Below are 24,420 nucleotides of genomic sequence, written 5' to 3' on the forward strand. Positions count from 1 at the left end.
AAGTAATTACTGATAAGAGAGGACTTACTGCTGTCATCATGCTATTTGTTTTCTATATGCCCTATAGCTTTTTTTGGTCCCTCATTCTCTACATTACTGTCTTCTTTTGTGTTTACTTTTTGTAGTGGAATGTTTAAATTCCTTTCTCATTTCCTTTTTGTATATTCTACAGCTATTTTCTTTGTGGTTACCAGAGGGATTACATTGAATGCCCTAATGTTATAACACTCTCACTTGAATTTATACTGCTTAATTCTGAGTTTTGACAAATACACACATTCATGTAATCCTCACCATGATCAAGATATAGGAAGTTTCATTACCCCCCAAATTCCCTTGTACCTCTTTGGCCAAGAAGGGAGGTGGTGGCAACTCCTGAGGGAACATCTGTTGTCTTGCAGGGGAGAGGCCTCTGAATTGTCTTCAGACAGGCGTAGGGAATGCTTGCTCTTAGTAACAGTAATGGGCCACTTCTGTAGACTTTGAGGGTTCAGGGCAATTTGGAGATAAAAGATTTTGGGGAGCACCAACCCAGATGTTTCCTTTACATGTGTCAGAGTCTTATTATTCTTTGCCAACCACAGCTCTCTGATCTTGGCGTAGCAGACCTGCCTTGTTTGGGAGTTTAACTTTTGGAACCTAGAAACTCTGATAATTCTGGTTCTTGTCCTTAGGTTTCTTTGCCTTCCTGCTGGAGGAGAGGAGAGCATCTTTGTGTGCTTCCAGAGAGGCCTTCTGGCTTTCATACTTAGCTTCTAATCGGCAGTAAGCTTTTTGTTCTCTTTTTTCGCAGAGCTCAAATAGTTTAGTAATATTCTTCAAATTCAGTTGTTTTTGAGGTTACTGTTTCTCCTTCATTGCCAGCTTTAAATTCACATCTTAGCACCTGCTCCATCTGCCCTGAGAGCCTAGTGCAGGATGTTCATTAAGGTGTTCCCTTGGGATGCACACCTGAGAGAAGGGAGGATTGCAGATGCAGAATTCATGGTACAGAGCAGGCCCAGAATCAGGTTTGGCCAACCCCTTTGGGGAGCTCTGGAGCTAGAATGGCCCTTTTGAGTTTCCCAGAATTGGGCTGAGGTGTTCCGGCCTTTATATTGCCATTATCAGTTGGTCATTGGATGTGGGCTGCCCAGGAAGGCTTTCACCTGGGCAGGATCATTCTCTTCAGATGAGGCGATCCCTGAGGGGCTGACTGACAGCACTCCAGCAGTTAAGTTCTTCCCTGAATGTGGAGCTGAGCAGTGCCTCAGCAGTGCCTACCAAAATTCCCCTGTATCCACTAGGAGTGACCAGTTTGTTTTTTTAGTATCATTAACTCATGGATTTAAATATGTATTATTTAGAAAACTTGCCATTGACTTATAAGTATGGAAAGATGCACAAATGTATGTAAATATACAGCTCAGTGAGTGTTTGCCAAGTAAACACAGCAGTGTAACCAGTACAGAGATCAGGAAATAGAATAACGCTAGCAATCCAGGAGTTCCTCTTTCCCCTTCCTTTTCCTTCTGGTCATTACTTGCTCTTTCCAAGGGTCTCTGCTATCCTGACTTGAATTTAACATGTTTTTGAAATTTGTGTAACAATCATACAGTAAGGGATCTTTTGTTCTGACTTCTTTCACTCACTATTATATTTATGAAATAAAGTTTATAGCTGTAAGTCATTTATTCCCATTGCTGCAGAGTTTTTCTTTGTTTGAATATACCATTTTTAAAAACCATTTCTGCTGTTGATAGACATTTGGAGTGTTTCCAGTTTTTGGAAATTATGAAAGCACTGCTATAAACATAGCTGAACATATCTTTTGGTGAACATATGTACACATTTCTCTTGGGTATATACCTAGTGAAGTTGCTAAGTACAGTTGGCCCTCTGTATCCATGGGTTCCACACCTGTGGATTCAACCAATGCATATAAAAAATAGTCGGAGAAAAAAAATTCCAGAAAGGTCCAAAAAGCAAAATTTGAATTTGCCAAGCAACTGGCAACTATTTAAGTAGCATTTGCATTGTATTTAAAACTATTCATGGCATTTATATCCTATTAGGTATTGTAAGTAATCTAGAGATGATTTAAAGTACACGTAAGTATATGCGTAGGTTATGTGCAAATATTATGCCATTTTATATAAGGGACTTGAGTATCACAAATTTTGGTATCCTCTGGGCTCCTGGAACCAATGTCCTGCAGAGTTGGAGGGATGACGGTATGTACATGCTCCATTTTAGCAGATAATGTCAGTCTTCCAAAGTAATTACTGATTTACACTCCTACTTGTAATGTACAAAAGTTCCATTTGCTGTGATTTGCCCCTGTTTATTTAGGATGTTACTCTCCAGGCTGTACAATTAAGAACTGGGTGCATTTACTAGGGTCCCTCTCTCTTTAGCAGGTTCTGTACTCTAATCGTTGTTTTCTGAGGCTGTGAGATTTTGAAATTCTGTTCTGCTTTTCAGAAGTTTTTGGCTTAGCTTTTTTACCATTTTCCACCCAATTATGCATTTGAGACTCCCTCATGTCTTCATTTGTGTCACTCCAGCTCTCAGTGACAACCAGAATCTCTGATGGTTCCTCTTTCCCTCAGCAGAGGTACTTTGCTTGGGAAAGGCATATTTCTGAGGCTTTTTTTTTGGGGGGGGGAGCAGATTCTGCAAATGCCCCAGGGCGGGAGGAAACAGCTGCAGAAGATCACCTTGCTTCTCCATAGTTCACCCTTTTTCTGAAACTTAGCCTCTCTAGTCCTCATTCCTTCAGTAGCTCTCTAAAATCTTTAAACAGTTGATTTTTGTATTTTTTCTATTTTGTGTGTGTGTGTGAGTTTGGGGAAGGGAGGTGTTGTTTTGCTGTGAATTACTCTACCTTGGAAGCAGAAGTATGGATTAAAACATATTTGAAAAAAAAAACATATTTGATGTTTCAATAAATTAAAATTGTTGTCCTTAACAATGTTCAAATTATTCCATTTTTGGTCAGTGGGAACCTCCTCAAAATTTATTCCTGAGTCTTTTTGACTCGACCCTTTGATAGCTTTCTTTGGCAGCTTTCTTGCTATCTGGTATGACAAAGTGTTCCAGGTTCATCATGTACCTTTTTGCCTCAGATGTGGAATCAGCCATTTTCTGAAGGAGTCCCAATTCCTTTTACCAGGAAATGGAATCTCAAGATCATTACTGCAGGGTTGGTCATTGTTTTAGGCATTTTCAGCAAACAAAGGGAGAAAAATATATTTTATTTTCTTCATACAAGATAAAACTACATTAAGAATTGATATAGATACTTCCAGTTCCAATTCAAGACTACAGGGTTTTTACTTTGCTGTTTCTCTCCTGTTCTGAGAGTCGCAGTTTTTAATGACACCAGTAGTGACAGAATTAAAATATCACCGAATCACTCATTTCCATGATCCCACAATACATACAGGATCAAGATTTATCTTCATTTTTTTGTCCCTAGAGTATATTCCATTAGGAAGTCAACCTAATATGATTTAAAATAACTTAGAATAGTTCTTCTCTTTGTGACTATGCCATTAAAAATTTGGATACAAATTTCAGTTCATTTGTTTATTTTTGATTTCTATTTTATTTTTTAGAATTTTAATTTAATTTTATATTTACATAAATTACATAATTTCAAAATAAAATCTACAAAAACCAGGGAATATAGATTCTATCCTCAACACCTCTCCTTTATTTTCTTTCACTTCCTAAAGGTAACCACTTAAAAGTTTTTAAGTTTCATCCTTCTGCTTTTGTATGTGTGAAGAGGTGTGTGTGTGTGTATTTATTTCTCCTCCTACTTCTTAGATGGTAGCATACTGTATACTCTTTTCTTCAGCCTGTTTTTTTAACTTAAAGATATATCCTGGAGACTGTTCCATAGTTTGATGAATTTGGACTCATTTCTGTCATATTTTTTATGTTACATTTATATTTATACAAGTCTTTTATTTTAAGTCATTTTTAATTGTGTGGTCTATGTTATTTGCTCTCCCAGCATATTTTTTGGTATTTCAGAAGGTTTGTGTATTAGGGTTCAGTCAGGGAAGCTGATTGGGTGATGTGGGAAGGGACTTATTATGGAAATTAGACCATATACAATTTTGAGAGGACTCGTGGGGTGAAGATCTAGAAGGGGGAATTGGAGGATCAGAGAAGGAGTCACTAGTCAGATCCTCTAAATTAGTGACAATGGGTAGACAAGTTGGAGCTTTTAGGGAAATCTGAGAAGCCAACTATGTCCAGCCACTAAAGTGCGACTGTGAAGGAGAAGCTTGAAGAGAGCCACATGGGAAACCCTTGCTGTGTTTAGTTACCCCCTCTGTAGGTTTTCACCTAAGCATCTGGTGATGGGCTTGTGCCACTGCTCACCCAGCACAAACCAGCAGTTTGTATTTTTGTTCTGTTGGTTACTTTTATATTGATGTCTTTGTATAGTACTCTAATTTCCTCCCTTTCTTGGGAGGGCAAGTTGTTATATAGTGGTTTTCTTCTGTAAGCAATATTGAAACAGCTAGTAAATTATTCTCATCTCGTCAGCTAGCATTTGGTTTAAAATAATACCCTTTTACTCTTAGTACCATAAGGTAATCAGGAAACATCCTACTTTTTGTATACTCTCACTACCCTCTCCCCATTTTTGATAATTGTACTGTATCTATACTGTCATTATACATAGCAATTATATAGTATGTTTTTTCTCTTACTCTCGTCATTTATTCTCAGTTCTTTTAATAAATGTGTATTTAATGGTCCTTCTTAATGTGGATGTGTCTCCTGTTATTTTGGTTGACTGAAGTATATTCTCTAGTAGATTCCTCAGGAAAGGCTTAAGGGAACAATATTTCCTGGGTTCTTACAGTTCAGAACAGTTTGATTGTCACCATTGTACTTGGGAGTCAGTTTGCCTGCATATAAAATCCTTGGTTTACTTTATCTTCTCTTGAGAATATTAAAATATTATTTCATTTTCTGTTAGCATATAGTATTGTCAAAGTTTGATGACAGTCTAATTTTTGTTCTTTGTGTAAGTGGCTTTCTCTTTCTGCCTGAATGTTCAAAGGATTTTTTTTTCTTTCTTGTTCACAGAAGGTCAATAGTTGTACTAAAATATGCCCTGGTATTGGTCATTCTGGGTCAGTTTTTCCAGGTATGTGGTGTGCCCTTTAAATATATAGTTTCAAGTGTTTTTGAAAAATTTCAGCAACGTTTTCTTGAAGTCTAGTTTCTAATATTCATTCTACTCCATTGATTTGATTTCCTTCTTTGAGGACTCCTGTTATACATATGTTGGATCTTGTTTGCCTGTCTTCTCTGTCACTTTATTGCAAATCCCATCTCATTTTTCTTTTCTTTCTTTTTTTTTGATATTAGAATTTTCCTCCTATTTACCTTCTTTTTCTCTTAAAGCATTAGATATATATATATTTTAATAAATTTTAATTATGTATTTCTGGCTGCATTGGGTCTTCATTTCTGTGTGCGGGCTTTCTCTAGTTGCAGGCAGGTGGGGGCTATTCTTCACTGCGGTGCACGGGCTTCTCATTGTGGTGGCTTCTCTTGTTGTGGAGCATGGGTTCTAGGCGTGCAGGCTTCAGTAGTTTTGGCACGTGGGCTCAGTAGTTGTGGCTCGCGGGCTCTAGAGCACAGGCTCAGTAGTTGTGGTGCACGGGCTTAGTTGCTCCGCGGCTTGAGGGATCTTCCAGGACCAGGGCTTGAACCCATGTCCCCTGCATTGGCAGGCGCATTCTTAACCACTGTGCCACCAGGGAAGCCCTATATTTTGTTTTATTCACTCTTTAATATCTTCTGGTTAGTCTTCACTTCTGAAATGATTTTTCTTTTTTTTCCTAATTCTTTCCTGAGTTTTGTCAACTTATTTCTATTTGTAATTCTAATTTGTTATTTCATATCTTTAATCATTTAAAAAAATTTCTCTTGGCTCATTTTGAATTAATAATTTACAGTTTCATCTGTTGGTGATCATATCTTTTTGGTGTGTTTTCATTTTCTGTTGCAATGTTATTCTGTCTCTTATTCTTTTTTCTCAAAATAACTTCACATATGATTTGACTACAGTGTTTTCTGTTGCTCATTTTTATGTGAAATTAGTTTTCCTGAATTGGTAGGAGAGAAATGTGGGCCAGGATAATTTCTATCTTCATGGCTCTGGAGCTCTTCTATTGCTTTCATGAAATTAAACGAATACGTCATCGCATTCTTTGTGAGCTCTCTTGGCTTCCTTCCTCTCTTCCACCTTTATCTGGATCTTTTTCTTTTGCCCTGTTGTTCTTGTTTCAGTCTGGAGTGAATCTCAGCAATTTCTTCTCAGCATGGGCTTCATCCTTGAAGGAAGTGTTTCTTTAGCTGGTTGGTTTAGAACTGTGCTGTCCAGTGGGTACAATGGCTACTTAAATTTAAGTAAAATAAATTAAAAGAAAATTAAACATTTGATTCATCATTTGCATTAGCCACATAACAAGTGCTTAATAGCCATATATGGCTAGTGGCTACTGTAATGAGCATTGTTGATATAGTATAATATCCTAACCACAGAAAGTTCTATTAGACAGTGATGGTTTAAAGTGTGCTATCTTCTTTTCAGACTTTATTATAGACCTTTTGCACACATGTGCCAATTGCCATGTGTACAAAAACCCCTGTATTTTAGCTAAGCTTCTAAACTTGTCCTGCTGTACTTTTCACTGAGGATCTAATGCAGTTTGGGGATTTTCCTTGTCAGACCCATCAAACATTATGCTTCCCTCTGCTGTCTCTTGCACAGATGCTTATACCACACCAGTTTTGTAGCTGTAAGTGGTTTGTTTGTATTTGCTGCTTGTATTTTGGTTATTGTGGGGTGCCTTGTCCCCTAGTTTTGATGTAGATATATGGTCCATGGGTTTTGCGATTCTGGCTTCTTTGCTATTTTATGAGGGGGTATATTAGTCAGGGTTCTCTAAAGAAACAGAACCAATACAGGGGAGATAGAAGGGTCTGAGGGCCTGAGAACCAGGAACACTAAGGGCAGGAGATCAATGTCTCAGCTTAAGTAGTTAAGCAAAAGGGACCAATTCTTCCTCCTTCTGCCTTTTTTATTCTATTCAGGCCCTCAGTGGATCGGCTGATGCCCACCCACATTGGACGGGGTGCAAACTGCTTTACAGAGTCCACCTATTCAAATGCTAATTTCATCTGGAAACACCCTCAGAGACACACCCAGAAATAGTGTTCAGCCAAATATCTGTGTGCTCTATGATCCAGTCAAGTTGCCATGTAAAATGAACCCTCACAGAGGGGTTTGGGGAGGTTCACAAGCTACATTGCAGCCACTGCCATCTTTTCTCTTTGTCTCTCTTTTTAAGGATATTAACAATTCTTAATTTTCTTAATATCAAATGTAAAAGATCTTATGTGTATTTATTTGCATTTTTTTTGCATTTTTTAACAGTTTATTTTTTAGAGCAGTTTTAGGGTCACAGAAAAATTGAGTGGAAGGTAAAGAGTTTTCCCATATGCCCTGTGCCTCCACACATGCACAGACTCCTTTATTATCAGCATCTCCCACTAGAGTGGTACTTCGGTTACAGTTGATGAACCCACATTGACATGTCATAATCACCCAAAGTCCACAGTTTACATTACAGTTTCCTCTTGGTGCAGCCACTGCCATCTTCTACAGTCCTCTTTTTTCGGTCTTTCAGAATTTTTTCTCTCCATAATGTTGTAACATTATGTAATTCTGTAGCTTCTGTTCTGCCCTATCTTCTAAACGCTAAACATGCTTCCCCTCTTTTATTTAGTATTTCTTTACCATCAAATTAGTCACATTATTAACTGACTAAGCAAACTCGGGCATGCTGCTTGGTCTCTTTCCACCTTTTGTTGCACCATTTTAAAAATGAGGAAGCTGGACACAGGTTTGTTTCTTCACGGAGGAACCTCGTCAGTGTTCTGTATTAGTGTTAGCAGGATCTAATATTTAAACAGTAAAGATATTCGTGATGCTTTCAATACAGAATGCTGCTCTTAAACAGGGTAGAGATGAACTTCCTGGTAGTGCCACTTAGTTCATTCTCAGATAAATATAGGTAAATATAAATATAATATCTCCCTTAAAAGATATTTTTTTCCATGAGATTTATCTCTTTGTTGTTCTGTTACTCCCTCAGCTGTGTACCTGACGGTGATTATCTTACCTGAATCAGTCTTACTATGTATATTCCAGGCTATACAGTTTGTTTTCTTTTCTGCACAATCTGCTGTTATTTGCCATTATTGACTAGAGGTCTAAGGCATAGATTTTCTTGGTCTGTTGTTCTTTTAATGCTTGAGTTCAATATATAAAAGAAAAGATTGCATTTTATTGCAGACATATTTCTCTGAAATAATTTTTAGCTACAAGGAAGTAGCTCTATTTCTGTGAGTCATCATTCTGTCTTACATAGTGCTGGGTAAAGATTTAATTTGGTAGATAGAGATTTATGACTTCTAGAAAGAAAGCTGCAAAAATTGAAATTTCTAAAGAATTTTAGATTTGCTATAAATTCCTTTATGTATTGAAAATTGGAGCTTGAGATACAAATATAGGTAATTGTGGTTGATAAAATTTTCCTAATATCTCATGATTTTCAATGAGAAATAGAGTTCTCGGTAGTCATTTTAAAATGTAAGCTAACATTTTTTTTTTTTTTCCTCAGCTTCCAATAAAAACAGGACAGCAGAACACACATACCAAAGTCAGTACCGAACACAACAAGGAATGTCTTATCAATATTTCCAAATACAAGTTTTCTTTGGTTATAAGCGGCCTCACCACTATCTTAAAGAATGTTAACAATATGGTGAGTGTTTGCATTACTGTTTTACGGGAGAATTCGGTTTGTTTTTGATTTTAAACTTTGGAACAGCATATTTTGAAATATGTAAAGTCATTTTCTGTGGACCCTGGATATAAACATTCATCTTAATTTATGGATGAGCACAGGTAACCTTTTAACTTTCTTTTTAGATTTTAATTCTTTTTCTTAGATACTTGGCTTATTTGTGACCCTATATCTACTGATCCATTTTTCTGGAATTAGGATTTCATACAGATTTTGTCATATTTAAATTGACCATAGTAATCTATTAAAATCTTTTCCTTAGCTTCTCATTTGAATATTTACATATCAGATTGTCCCAGTCTTAAGTAGATGCTAAATAAAATATGACTTTGTAGTCCTAAAATGTGAGATTGCTTTTGTGAAGATGCTGTTTTATTTCCTTCGTCCTGTAACCTGTGAAAGATTCCATGGTAGAGAACCTGTGTTGAAAGTTTTCCTCAAATACTTCATCAAGTATTTCCACTGTCAAAAGCTCATAATTGCTTCTTATTTTCCTGTTTCATAAAATCTGTTTACATTCCCTAGACTTCAAGGTACTCCAACTATTTTCTCTCTGTACCTTTGAACATATTATTTCTCCTCTTGCTGTCTGGTGATTCTTTCCTCTGTGTCAGTTTCTATCTAAAATCTCCTTCATACTCAGTCCAGAACAACCGATCTGGATATTTCTTGATTAACTCCAAACTGCTCTGCTTGTTTTGAGCACTTATAACCACAATTTATACTGTTTGCACTGAGCAGTGAAACTGATTTCTGGTTGTAGATTGTGAAAATCAGTACCATTTTCATAGTCACATCATCTTTGGTGTGTTTTCTTTTGAAAAAGTTGATTGGAAGATACCCCAGGCTTACAAAATTGGTAAACTGGAGGACTGGGCAATCATATTTTCTCTTTATGGAAAAAAATTAAGATTTTCTGAAAAAAGGACCTTTTATAAATATGTAAAGTGACTTACAGAAATACATTTAAGATTTTATGGAACGCTTCTGTTGCATAGTGTGTGGGTCATACAGATAGGACTTTGCTTTTATAGATAAGTGGCCATGTTCTCATATTGAAAATGTTTTAGTATTTGGACCCTTCTTTTAAAAACAAAAACAGTATTGAGATATTGGCATTCATTTAGTGCTTATTGAGTAAACTGAATTGTGGGAACCATAGTCTGCTGTTAATAGTGTAGTATTTGATTTAAAGATAGTGAATGCTTAAAACTCGCTTTAATTGGTGTTACAGCATTTTGTTGCTGTAAGAGTTAGGCTTTGATTATTTTGTGGCATCAAAGTGTGGTTACATAAATGTTCAGTTCAAGATTCTGGTAAAGATCTATATGTGTACCTAAATCCTACATATTTTTTTCTATATTGTTCAAATCTAAATTTTACTTAAAAAATAACAGAACATGGGATTTTCCTAATGTTACCATCTCTTTACTGCTGTTTGTTTCAAAGTGCATTTACTACATATTTTTTAAAGTATAACCCAGAGTATCTTTTACTGTGGCAGGCTGATGACAGATTGTTTGCCTGAGAATTTATTTTGTGTGAGCATTAGGAGAAAATCAGAAATAATAGATTTAAATATAGTATAATCTGGGAGATACAATGATTATTGATTTTCTTGATCCTTAGGCCCTCACTTTTCAGATGTGTGCTGATTTGTAGTGGAGAGTAATAACCAACTTTTAGTGTTCTGAATATCTTTTCTTTTAGAGAATATTTGGAGAAGCTGCTGAAAAAAATTTATATCTCTCTCAGTTGATTATATTGGATACACTGGAAAAATGTCTTGCTGGGGTGAGTAAATCTATTCTTGAATAGGCAGGTTTTGTGCATTCAGTTTTGAGAATGATCTGATGTCCTGAAGCATAGGTGTGGACAAGGAGAAGAGTCATGGACTTTTTGTCTAAGACATGAAAATGAATTTTGTTAACAGAGCTGACTGGGTAGCATAGAGAAATTTTCAAGAAAAAATTATATTCTCATCTTTTGTAAATTAAATAGATATTAAGATTACTTATAAAGTGTTAAGCTTGAGTCACATCTCTTCTCTCTCAGGTTTTCTAGAAAAAATTTTGTGGAAAAGTCACTATTTCATTTAACTGATTTCTCCAGTTGGTTAGGCCTGTGGCATTGCTTAGCTGTCAAAGAATGTGATGTTAAAGACCAAGAGAATCTTGTTTCCCCCTGTGTGAATCTGATTTTATATTTTACTTTTCAAATCTATGTAAAAGAGAACTTAAAAAATTAAAACTATTACTATTACTGTGATAGATTCTACCTTAAGAACACTTGTTATGTAAATATGAACATATAAAATAGATATGTGGAGGAGTAGTTGAGTACAAAACAGTTGTTTTTCATGTTTCCTCTAAATAGTTATCTCAGAGTTTTCAACCATGACTTACTTAGAAATTTTTCAAGAATATTTCTGGTTATTTATTTATTTGGCTGCGTCGGGTCTTAGTTGCAGCATGCGGAATCTTCGTTGCGGTATGCAGGATCTTTCGTTGTGGTGCGCGGGCTCTTCATTGCGGCGTGCGGCCTTCTCTAGTTGTTGCAGGCGGGTTTCTCTCTAGTTGTTGCACACAGGCTTCTCTCTAGTTGTGGTGCGTGGGCTCCAGTATGCGCAGTCTCAGTAGTTGCGGCGTGCAGGCTCAGTATTTGTGGTGCACGGGCTTAGTTGCCCCTCAGCACGTGGGATCTTAGTTCCCCGACCAGGGATTGAACCTGCGTCTCCTGCCTTGGAAGGTGGATTCTTAACCACTGGACCACCAGGGAAGTCCCCAAGAATGTTTCTGTTGTATAAAGCATAGTGCTTCTATACTTTAGTAGCTTTAATTCTTCCTGGAAAATGGTAGGAGTTTACATAAATATATAAATTTAATACCTCCATTTTAAAGATCTGTCTATTCAATATGTATTGGGGTTAACTTATTTCTTCTGAGATTATAATCTCTCTTCCTTTGACCCATCTTTTGCTTTTATTCAGAATTGCTTCTCTCTTCCACATATGTTATAATTGTTCTTTATAGTAAAACTAGATGGGAAGGGACTTCGACATATGAGGACTGATCAATTGAGAACAGAGAGAACAAAGTGTTTAAAGAAGGGGTAGCGTAGGGAGTTGGAAAAGGGGTAGGGTAGGGAATTGGAAAAAATAATTACATTCACACAATGATGTATCCTTAGGGAAGAGAAGTATAATATTTAAGACTATAGGCCACAAAACCTAAGCATAATGTTTTAAATTCTTTTATTGACCCTCGTCCACATTCCAAAATTGTGCGACAGTGCTTATAAGTTTTCTTCTTAAATTGAGGACAAGCTAGTTCTGTTTTAGCTTTGTGCTATGTATTAATCTGTGATGGGCTGTTCATTTGTAAAATAGAGTGAAAGAGCAAAAAAGCTGTTAAATAGGATGATGGAATTTTGAAGGTGGACAGTTTTTCAACTTCTCTTGAATCAATTCTTTGTAGTGGTCTTATTACTTTGATTGTAGATGCCAGTATATCAGTGACACCCATGTTTGAATGGGGGTAGGCTGGTTTATTGCCTCTTCAGTTCTACATCTTTTCTCCATTAACATTTATAATTGAGAGGTAGTGGTAAAGGTATTTTGGATAATGATCACTGATATCATTGACCCCTGTTTAATTTGATACTCTTTGGAGATAGCTTAATTGAATCCCTACTGAGTGGGCATGGTACAGCTTTTATAATACATAAAATATATATTAGCTTGCTCTGCTCTATTGAAAATGTATAAATTTTTAAATTAAATTTATAATTAAAAATAATACTATTCATATTATTGAACAGCTGTGTTTTTCTGGATTGCCTTCAATGACTTTATGGTTGTGTCCTGATTTTCCTTTTTACTTATTTATTTATTTTATTTTTTATTAAAAATTTTTTTTTTTTACAGTAGGTCCTTGTTGGTTATTGGTTTTCCTTTTTAGATCAAAGTAAGTTGAGACAGTTTAAGAACTGAGCCCTATAGTACATATTTATCATATTAGTAGTTGAACTAGCTAAATGAAAGTGAACAAATACTTATCAATATCATGATTAAAACCAAAATTTTATGAGTAAAATTTTGTAGAATTTGAGGAATCTTAAGTATTTTTGATCCTGTATATATGACCATTATTCAAAAGATTGAACACTTCTATAATTTTTATTTGTATATTAATTGGAGTTGGTTTCAACACCTGTATTGTCTGGTTAGCCTATAAATAAGAAAGAGCATTGTAACTCAAATTTTGCAGGTTTTTGTGATATCTATTTACTGTCCAAATATTTCAGTGTATTTGCATCTGAAAGCTTTTGGAATGCAATTACAGATTTGATCATAGCACACTTACAAAAATTTGTTCTTTGTCATTATGCTTGATATTATCAAAATTGTCCTTCATATAAGGATACTAAAGCCATTAGGCAAAATACTGATGTGGAACAGTCTATTTTCACCTAAGGGTAGCTTATCCATTGGCTGTTTTGTTAATTGTAGAGATTTATTTTACAAAGTAGAAACCTCAGTGTTAACACCAAAGTTATCAAACTTGGTGTCATTAACAGAGAGACCACCTGGCATTATGTACTTCTGATGTGATGTAATACAAACTGTAGTGAATTCTACCTAGTGTTTAACTTAAATCTAATCAGACTGTTATATTTAGATTCCAGCTTAACAGAAAATATAACAACTAGAAGAACAAGTTTCACCACTAAGACATAATCAGATCAATAATATACAACATTTTGTAAGGCAACTGGTCTATTTTCTTAAAAAAAGTCAGTGTTATGGAAAATAAAAATGATCTATATGGTGTGTGAGGGGAAAATAGTTTTAGGATAAAGAGACTAAAGGAATGTTACAATCATGCTGCAATCTGTGAACCTTTTTTGGATCCTGGTTGAATAAAACAAGAACAGCTATGAAAGACATTTACGGGGCAATTGGGGAAATTTGGATATGGTTTGGGTATTAGCTGATCTAAGGGAATTTTTTTTTTCTCCTTGGTGTGATGATTGCATTGAAGTTATATTGGAGAATTTTCTTATATTTTAGAGATGCCGAAGTAAGTTAGTAGTGAAGTAATGATGTTTGTAATTTACTTTGAAATGGTTAAACCAAAACAAAATTATTTGTAATAAGTAATATCTGTTTTGGTCAGTCTGCCCAAAGGTAGATGTGATTGCTCACCCAGGAATTAATTTGGATGTTGAGACAGATGACACAGTGCACTCACCAGTGAATATGCGTAAAGTTTATTTAGGACTCACAATAAGCTAGGGATTCCCAGGAAGGGAAGGGCTTATGTAGGGATTTGATGAACAGGGGAACAAGCAGAAATTGGGGTGCTGAGGAGGATGGATGGGGGTACCTGGACTTTTCTTGTGATTAAGAAGTGAAAGATGGAACCACCCTCTTTATTAAACTAATGGTAGATAGATAAAGCAAACATGATGAAATATTAACAATTGTGGAATCTAGGTGATGAGTATATGGGTGTTCGTTATTCTGTTTCATCGCTTATGTATGTTTGAAATTTTCCATAATAGAAAATATTTACACGTAAGTTTAAGAAAGTTTTAGAATTATGTGATTATTTCTATTTTAGCAACCAAAGGACACGATGAGGTTAGATGAAACGATGCTGGTCAAACAGTTGCTGCCAGAAATCTGCCATTTTCTTCACACTTGTCGTGAGGGAAACCAACATGCAGCTGAACTTCGGAATTCTGCCTCTGGGGTTTTATTTTCTCTCAGCTGTAACAACTTCAATGCAGTCTTTAGTCGAATTTCTACCAGGTTAGTGTGTAAACTTACTTAGGAATGTTGTAAGTAATATAAAATTCGTCTACGTAAAAGTAGAAAGTTGACAGAAATGAGTTTAACCTGGGCTTCTGTTGAAATTTTTTACATTGATTTCTTTGAAATTTTTATTTTGTAATGTTGTGTTATTGGTGGGTACACTTAAATGTGAGTACGATGATAAACTTGAAAGTCTAAATTTTAGGAAAAAAATGTCACCCATGACCAGGCTTTTTTTTTTTTTTTTTTTTAATACTATTGATAGATATAAATTTTGGGTTTGGCTTTTTAACGTATTATTCCTTGTAATGAAATTAGTCAATCAGAATAATTGGTGAGTAGTCAGAATTCTAATGATCTTAACGCTCTGATCCTTATCACAAGCTCCTAAGTTATCAAAAAACAAAGCAAAACAAAAAAACCAAACCAGCAATGTGGAAGCACAAGGAAATGAGTAATTCTAGAAAGTGAACTGTATTTTAAGTGTATGAACTGTGAAATCTCCCATTTGTTGAGCATTTACAGCATGTGCTATGCTGTTTGATCTTCACAGTATCCCTGAAATGTAGGTGACACCCCATTTTATAGGTAAGCAAACTAATACTAAAGAAGTTATCAAGGTGCTGTGCCAAGTACCAGAGGACCCCAAACTTCGAAGTCGGGCTGGCTTCAGAGTCTGTCTGTTTTATTGTGCCTGGCTGCTTCCTGGTACTGCTGTGTTAGCTGCATTTTGATGAAATCCTTTTTATAATATCCACTGCTGTGCTTTAAAATTGCATGGTAAGTATAATTTAAGCTTTTATTGATGCTTAGAAATCATCATGTGAGCATTCATTGTGATAATGCTAGAGATGGAGAAATGGATATAGAACTGTAGCTGATGGTAGCAGGTAACTCTGGATCTTAATTTCATGCAGACGATTTGCCTTTCTCATGCAAGTAGAGTCAAATGGGTCCCTAATTAAGACCAAGTAGGAAGTATAACGTAAATCACCTAGTGATTCGGTGGATCAAAGACTAACGCAGAATGCTTAATGGCACCTGCATCTTTGGTTTGTCTGTGTTGTGTGAGGAGTGGACGTCCATTAGCTTAGTTCATTCTTATGTTGTTTTCCAACAGATGTGAATGAGAACATACATCATAGTTTGAGAATTTGTGCTGTGGTTTTTAGGTGGAATTGGCTAACTTCAAAATCCTGCAGTCTTTTTAATAAAAAATGGCATTTCTTTGATGGTGATGCTGGGCAACAGTATTCTTCCAACCTCTCATCAGAATTGTGGTGCAAAGAAAATTAAAATTTTATCTAATGTTATAATATGACTGCTAATGTAGGGTAATGGTTATACAATAGAACAATGTCTTCATGAAATCTCTTGAGTGTTAACATCTCATATTCTGAATAAATAGTACACTGGTTGAAGCAGCAAGGTAGCAAACACCTAGGTAATAGGATGCATTAAAGTGATAAAAAACCAAACCAAACCCTTTCTTTGTTTAGGTGACTACTAGACCAGTCTTACTGTTTGAAATAATCTTACATTGAAGGTAGAAAATGATCAAAAGGGTAAAATGTTTTTTAGTCTATCCAAACATGAATTGCTTTAATAAAACACAGCAAATGTGCCACCTCTGAAAACTCTAAAAATCTTCTGGTCACCAAAGGTTTTATTTTGCAGCATTGGCACGTGTAAAACTAGACAACTTTTGGGTATTTCCTGAATCTAGTTCACTGTTTGCAGAGTAGAAGTTAAATGTCTCCAGAATAAGCCAGTTTCTTTAGCTTTCAGGGGACAGACTGCTCAGAAATGGGATCTATGAAATTCATGTTTCAGACAACTACACTTGCTGTTTCATTTAGTTGGTGCCAGAAATAGGAGCTGATCTTATCAGAGGGTCACTTACCTAAAAAACCATTATGATGGTTTAATTGAGATGGGGTTATCCTGTGACACTGCTGTCGTAGCATTAGGTGACAAAATATGCAAGGAACTGGAATGGCAGTTCTTTCTGAAGATTGATTTTATACTTCGTATGTACTAGATGAATCAGTATCATGAAAATTTGTTGTGCTTGACCATTCTACCTGTCTATGGATGTTTCTCTTTTAGGATTAACATTAGCTTTTGATATTTCTGTCCTTTGCTTTTCTTTAAGGGAATAATATGAGTTATAGATCATAAGATAGCTTTTTTATTCTGCTGAAGTATACCATATTCTGTGGCTCATAGTACTCTTTTATGTAGAGCATTAGCTGCTTTCTCCACAGAGTTATTATACAATGCACTGGATCTAATTGTTTTGTAGTTGGAGGGTCCTGAAAAATACCTAATTTGACATATACCAGAAGCAGAAGACTCAATGACTTTGAAAGTTCTGTTTGATTCTTTTACAAATCTGCTGTTTTTTAAAAATGGTTTCTTATTGTTTTTAATAGTTTAAAATTTCTTCTTATATGTCTAGTTATTTAAAACATACTTATTATATATTCTCTTTAAGATTGTTAAATAATCTCATTTGTTTGTGTGTGCCAGCTGTCATTCACAGTGAATTTTTTTTCTCTGTTTTGTAAACCTTTGATTGCAAATTTATCTTTAGTGCAGTCTGTATTTTCTTTAGGAATCTCTTGTAGCCTGGGACTGTGGGAGTATCCTAGTGATGGTTTTGCATTTGCTTTTGCCAAGTACCCAGTTCTGGACCTATATTTTTGTTAATTTCTCAGCCCCAGATTGTATGGGTAGTACAGATGTGGGCCTCAAACCCTTGTAAGGTGACAGCCCTGGGTGATTTTTTCCCCTACCCAAAGCTTAGGCAGAGCAGACAGACTTCTTGTGCTGGTAGATTTTCCCCCCTCCCTCTCTTTTCTCTATGTCTCTGTCTCTCTTTCAGTGTCTCTTTCTTCTTTTAAGGAAGTGCGTAGCTCTTTCTAGCCATGTTTTATGCAGGCCCCTGGTTCTACTCTCTGCATTATGAGGGTACAGGACTTTGTATCCAGTCCTGTGTGGATGTTTTAGCCCCAGACCCCTAGGTTAAGGAGAGACAAAAACTCTGACTCTCACCCTTCTTTTGTGGGCTAGATCATGCCTTCAAAACCATCTCTGGTTTTCAGTTTCCTTTCCATTTCTGGACTTGGGTGGGTACTTAGTGTTTGTTTTGCTTTATTTCTATACATTTAAAATATCTTTTTGTTGTTGTTCAGTTTACCTAGTTTTTCTAGATGTTTTAGTGATAGGTTTTCCACTTCATTTCTTTTGCCAAGAATACCCTTTATTTGATTTCTCTGCCTTATAAATTCACAGAATGTTCCTTCCTTGTGGTAAAAACTGGACTATAAAACAACCACAGCCACTCACAAACAACCACAAGAGTTAGCTTTTCAAAAGTTGGTGTTGCTGATTTATTAAGTTGTGTTTCTTAAGGAGTCATATTCCATATTTTTAGGCTCTTTGCAGCAGCTGTGGAATTTGTAGCATGTAAATCAGTTTTGAGGACCTTCTCATTCCCAGTGTGAACTGCTAAGCTTTTCTCACCCTGATGATAAGAAGAACATTAGTGTAAGTGCTTAGAATAATTTTAATGTTAGCTATACATCTATGGGCTAAAGTGAGTGAAAGAGGAATTTGAGAAGGAAGAAATAGCATTGATTTCATTTTTAGCAGCTGAAGGTTTAGTGTGATGATTAATGTCAATTTTAAATTATACTGAAATGGTTATACTTTGAGCTAATATTTTGAATAAGGTCATGTACTATTTGTGCTTTTTCACACATCTCTCTCTGCATTTATGAAAATTAGTAATTTCATTCTATTGCTTACATTTTTGATATCTATTAATTGAAATAAGCAAGCTTCATTAGGAAGCACACACAATAGATTAGCAGTACCAACTTTGAAAAGCTGACCTCTGTGGTTGTTAGTGAAAAAAAAAGAAGAAAACTTTAACCTCTTTTATTTATTAAGCTTAAGTGAATTTCTTAGCAGTTTAAACATCTATATTTTTGTTAAGTGCTAAATTTTTCTACATTTTTGGTAACTTCATATTTAATAAGAGGGAAATTTGGAGTTTAGAAAGATTTTCGTCATTACAAGCTTAAGTTCTGTGAGAGAGGGACACTAATTAAATAATCACGTAAGCACACGTACAGACTGAAAAGCGCAGTGAATAAAGGCTTACTCATTTTTTTTAATACAAAGTAAATGTATCCTGTGAATGTAGATAAAATGTCATTCATGTTTCTGAAGTCTAGTTGATGTGAATAGAGGTTAATAAAATTTATCTTTTTTTAACTTATAATTTGAAATTTGAATTTTATATTATAGAAAAAAATTTAAAGTACACATAGCAGAGAGAAAGTATTTCAAATACCATCTCTTACTGTGCTTCAACAGTTATCAGCATGCTGTGATTTTTTTTTAATAAAAATTCTGTATATTAAATTCTGTATATTTTACAACATGGTGATTTGATGTACATTGTGAAGTTTACTGGATTATCACGGCTTCTTTTGTCACAGCCCCTGAATTAGTTATGTTCCTTTAGATTTTCATAAAAAATTTATTCTCTTATTTTTATATGTGTCTTTTCTCTTATAAACTCATCATTAGGGTGAGAAGAGTCTGTTGAATTCAGAATTTCAGACTATCCTAAGACTTCAGTTGATAAATTATTTTTGGTTTTTACTTTTCAGGTTACAGGAATTGACTGTTTGTTCAGAAGACAATGTTGATGTTCATGATATAGAATTGTTACAGTATATCAATGTGGATTGTGCAAAATTAAAACGACTCCTGAAGGGTAAGTTTAAATGTATGATATATCTGAAATTAATCACTGTGGGTGAAAAACCAGTATGTTGAATGTACTAATTATACTAATTGTGTTGAGCTAGAACATCAAAGTGGATTTTATAGTGCAAATGTCCTTGAGAAATGGACAGTAATACTTTATGGTTCAGTAATTTTTGAACCTTTGAAAACAATACATTAGCAAAAATTAGTATCTTAAGTCTTGGCAATGGAAAGTTTTGTTCAACTACAATTTTTGCTTTTAATAAAGAGAATGTGAGGATGCTATTATTTAATTTTTCTAGAATTTCACCTCTTGAGGGTAGCGAGTAGGTTATAGAAGTTATTTGTTTAGCTATTGGTAGTGCTAAAAGCAGATAGCTTAGCAGGATATAAAAGTTTCATTGCAGATGGAACCAGAAGATTGTGGTCTTACGATGAGAGGAGAAATTGAGTCGGGAATCTCATTTCTGACATTCTGTTTTCAATTCTGTTATGGACTTACTGACTGACTTTATAGCATTACAAAGTCTTTCACTCTTTCAGTGCTTAGTTTTGCTTCCTTGTAGAACATGTCAGTAGTAGTCACACATGGGAATGTTATAATGCATAAAATGTGTGTTTGTAAAGCTTTGGAAAGTGCTTTCTATGATTATGTTGATTGAAATAAACTATCAGAAGGAATTGAGAGAATTTTTGTGGTAAGCAGGAATGTGTTAATATAAATCAAATATCGTTGAGTATTATTAATAAACTGAGTATAAATACCTAAATTCATTTCACAAAAATTGTATTTTAATTTTATGTAATATTGGATCCTGGCTAATTTAAATGTGGAACCTTATAGTATATGATTCACACTCATTTTTATTTTACTTTGTATATTGATATAGGAATTGTCAATAATGTTTTTTAATGTCTGACCTAAAAGGAAATTTAGTTATACTAACTTTGAAACCCTCAACAGTTCTACAGTGTCTAGTTTTCAAAATACCATGTTTAGTTTTCTTAACATTTGCTTTAAACTCAACAACTATTCACCAGAGATGTAAAAAGGCTGTACCTATATAGATGAATACTATAAGGCTGTGTTCCAGCTATATTACCTTGTTCAGAATTTGTGATTTTAGATCATTACCATTATAAAACCAAGCAACAGTTAAATCACTTTTTAGTAACTTTAATAAAGGAAAAATGGATCATTTTAGCTATTATGTCAAGATAAGGACAAGTGGGCAGCAATTATTTTAGATTATAATAAACTACCACTCAAGTCAGTTGAAATTTCAAGATTTTAATATTTATCATTAAACATTGAAAAGTTAAGGAAGTGAATGGTAATATTTAGAGATTTAATCTTTGTATAATATTTAAGAAATGTAAGTGGGGTTTTGTGATTTTTTTTTTTTCATAACTGTTCAGTGACATTTGGGAAATCTAGTCCAGGGTACCTGTGGATTTTGTTTGTTTGTTTAAAAGATCAGTTTTCTTAGAAATGTTTAATCCATAATAATTAATTGAGATGGTTCTCCATGCACAAATGAGAGAAACTAAGTGTGTGGATAAATTACTTTCTTTTTATTGTGGTAAGTTATCCCCATTGAATGCAGCTTCCTTATGATCATAAATTTAGAGTTTATACTGATAAATGTGAAATATAAAGCTAATATTAGATAGACCAGCAAAAGATGGTTCTACATGATAATAATAATGGTGAAAGGAATGGAAACTTCCTGTAATATGGAATAGTAAAAGTAGTGATGTGTTTTAAATTCGATTCAGCAGCTTTTGTTGGGAAACTGTATGTAAGGAACCATGCTAAGTGCCGGGCTTACAAAGATTAATAAAGTATTGAATCTCTCCCTTTGGAGCTCATGGCCTGGTTTATGAGACAAATATATTATCAGATTATTTGCAAAGCAGTGTGGCAGAGCTAAATAGAGTGAGCATAAAGTGAGAGATTAAGTATCTATGGGTTTGGGGGTGGGAGATGTTAAGAGGAAAAGAGCAAGATATAGAGAGGTACAAGAGTAGGTCAGATCATATTAATAAAAACATAGTAACATTTGTTGCATTTTCAGTATATGCCAGATGTCACGCTGTGCTCTTCACGTGCTTTTTCTCATCAATACTCACAGTAACCCTGTGAAACAGATATTATTATTATCATCCCCTATATTGATGAGGAAACTGAGGCTTAAGTAACACTTACAAGGTCATACAGCTATTGAGTGGCAGGGTCACATCTGTGTGTCTCTAGAACCGAAGTACCTAACTGTTATTAGGTTATTAGGCTTTATTTTAGTGGCCATGGGAAGTGATGCAGAGGCTTTTGGGTGGAAATTACCTTGATCAGTATTTTATTTTAGATATGCCACTTTGCTTGAAATTTGCAGGACGATTTGATAGAAAGTTAAATGAACTTCTGGGACTTGGTTGTATAGTAACGTGAGGTAGAAATGATAGTGGAGGTCTGGATGGAATGGGGTAGGATGGGGACCAATTAGATATGGTATTTAGGAAGTAGAATACATTGCATAGCTTTTGGTGATTAATTTAGGTGTGTGATGTTAAAGGGAAGTATCACCAAGTGTTACAGAGCAAGCTGGTTAAAGCAGAGAAGAAGGTGGCCAGGAAAATGATAAATTCAGTTTTAGATCTATTGAGTTTGAGGTATTGGTAGGGGGTATCCAGTCAGAAACTTGTAGAGCTGGAGTAATAAAATATTTATACATTGGAATTGAGAATAGACTACTGTGTATAACACATTTAAAGTGTCATAAAGGTAAAGTTGATGAACATAGGAAGGCAAAAAGACTCAAGAGCACTGTAAAGTGTAATGCTTTTGTTTGGAAGTCAGAGGAGAGCAAGAGCAAAGAAGGTTGGAAGGGTATGTTTTAAAACTGACTTGGAGAGCAAGCTGCTCATTTCCAAGTCCAGGAAAAAAAGTGACTTTTAAAGGATTATTTAGACAATTTTATAACTTGTAGACTCATCTCTATCTTATATTTATGTAATTGTATTAAGTACCTGCATCCCTTCATTAAAAGTCCATATGGGGAGTTCTCTGCCAAGAGACTGTTACCAGTAATATAGTTTATAGAAGGGTCATCTTTTCCAGATATAAATCTTTTTATAAATGTGGACAATACATTTACAGAAAAGGAAATTAAAATATCTAATATATTTATATGGAGAAATGTTTAGTCTTATTTTAAAAATGCATTCTACTGCTTTGAACAATCAAATTAGCAGAATAAAAGAAATGAACACATTTAATGATGGCAAGGATGTGATAAGGGCACTTTCGTATGCTGCTTGGTGGGAGTGGCCTTTGACCCAACCCTTCCGAAAATCAGGTTGGCAATATTTATCAAGAGCCTTAAAAATATTCATCTCTTTGGACAGCTCTTTTTCTAGGTATTTATGTGCCTTAAAGAAATAATCGGAATGTGGAAAAGACTTGGATATAAAAGTATTAATGTTACTTATAATAGTGCAGTATTGGAAATAATATGCAACAATTGGAAAATATTTAAATAACCAGTGACTTAATACAGTGACTTAAATATTCTGAAAGACATCAAAGCGTATTACTGAAAAGACTATGGCTTTGAAGCCCAATTCAATCATTTATTAGATCTGTAACCTCAGAAACACAGTTGGCTCATCTGTAATACCTGAAAGCATTAAGATTTTGAAAGAATTAAATATATTAGATTGAAAATACCTGGCATGTTGTAATTGTTCAAGTAATAGTTATTATTGTATATAGAGCCATCAAATATATGTATGAGGAATTTTTAATGATATGGAAAAAGTTGGGGATATGATGTGAAATGTAAAGAACAGGTTTGATATGAACAGGTTTTGTTCAGTAATGGTAAATGTATTTGTCTTATACATGCATAGGAAAAGGGAAGGGAGAAAATTCACTGAACTGTTAACTGTGATTGTCTCTGAATGGTAGAATCATAGATAATGTTTTAAATTTCCCTTAGATTGCTGTGTATTTTTTGAATTTTCTACAATGACCGTGTATTTTATCCAGTTTTTAAAAATGTAGTTATTATTAGAAACAAAACAAAGGGAAAAATTCACAACAACCTTTGAAGTTCAAGGTTCAGTTTGGTCTTTAGTGGACATAACCAGTGAGGTTTTGGCTTATACTAATTATCTTTACCTTTACATTGCTTATAAATAATACTGGAACAACAGTTTGTATATAAAAGGAAAGTTATTTTTACCAGTAGCTCTTAGTTGTATTTGTGTTAACTAATTAAACTAGAGTTAATTGTAAAACTTTTTTTTTTTTTCTCCAGAAACAGCATTTAAATTTAAAGCCCTAAAGAAAGTTGCACAATTAGCGGTTATAAATAGCCTGGAAAAGGTAAGTAATAACCTCTTTGATATTAAAGTTTTGTTAATTTTTGGTTATAAGTGTTGCTGTCTTCAGTATTTTGAATCAAGGAGTTGTGACTTGAGTGATAATTTCACATTAATTTTTAGGAAGACTGCATTGCAATATTCTTCCGAAGGAAATTAGAATTTTGTGATATAATTGGAGACATATGTTATTTTATTTACTATATTAAGAAAATATGACATAAAAACATACGTTTTGTTATTTGTAGGCATTTTGGAACTGGGTAGAAAATTATCCAGATGAATTTACAAAGTTATACCAGATTCCACAGACTGATATGGCTGGTAAGGATAAGATTGGTTTTTTTTGTTGGTTTGTTTTTGTCTTTTAAACTCTTACTTATGAGGTAAAAACCTGTCATTTTCCAAGTTATTTTTGTGATTATGGTGCTTTTAATCTTTTCAACTTGTGTCAAATAGGAAATATTATTTTTTTCTTATATTTCTAAATTAGCCTCAACCTTTTTCCTTTGAGCAAATGGATAAGGAAGTTTGAAATGAAGC

The 24,420-nt window shown here is 34.5% G+C and overlaps 1 protein-coding gene across 6 annotated transcripts in view; it reads left to right on the forward strand.

Moving 5' to 3' along the window:
* The window catches only part of NF1 (neurofibromin 1), a 248,699-nt gene that overhangs the window by 47,028 nt on the left and 177,251 nt on the right, over positions 1-24,420 (forward strand). For all 6 annotated transcript variants that reach the window (XM_082678058.1, XM_082678063.1, XM_082678062.1 and 3 more), the window contains exons 2-7: positions 8,706-8,849; positions 10,602-10,685; positions 14,516-14,706; positions 19,395-19,501; positions 23,814-23,881; positions 24,126-24,201. In XM_082678058.1, the coding sequence (XP_082534184.1) occupies positions 8,706-8,849; positions 10,602-10,685; positions 14,516-14,706; positions 19,395-19,501; positions 23,814-23,881; positions 24,126-24,201 (670 nt within the window). The remainder of the gene's footprint in view (positions 1-8,705; positions 8,850-10,601; positions 10,686-14,515; positions 14,707-19,394; positions 19,502-23,813; positions 23,882-24,125; positions 24,202-24,420) is intronic.

This window comes from Grampus griseus (genome assembly GCF_964374135.1).
Source record: "Grampus griseus genome assembly, chromosome: 20".
Classification (NCBI taxonomy): Eukaryota; Metazoa; Chordata; class Mammalia; order Artiodactyla; family Delphinidae; genus Grampus; species Grampus griseus.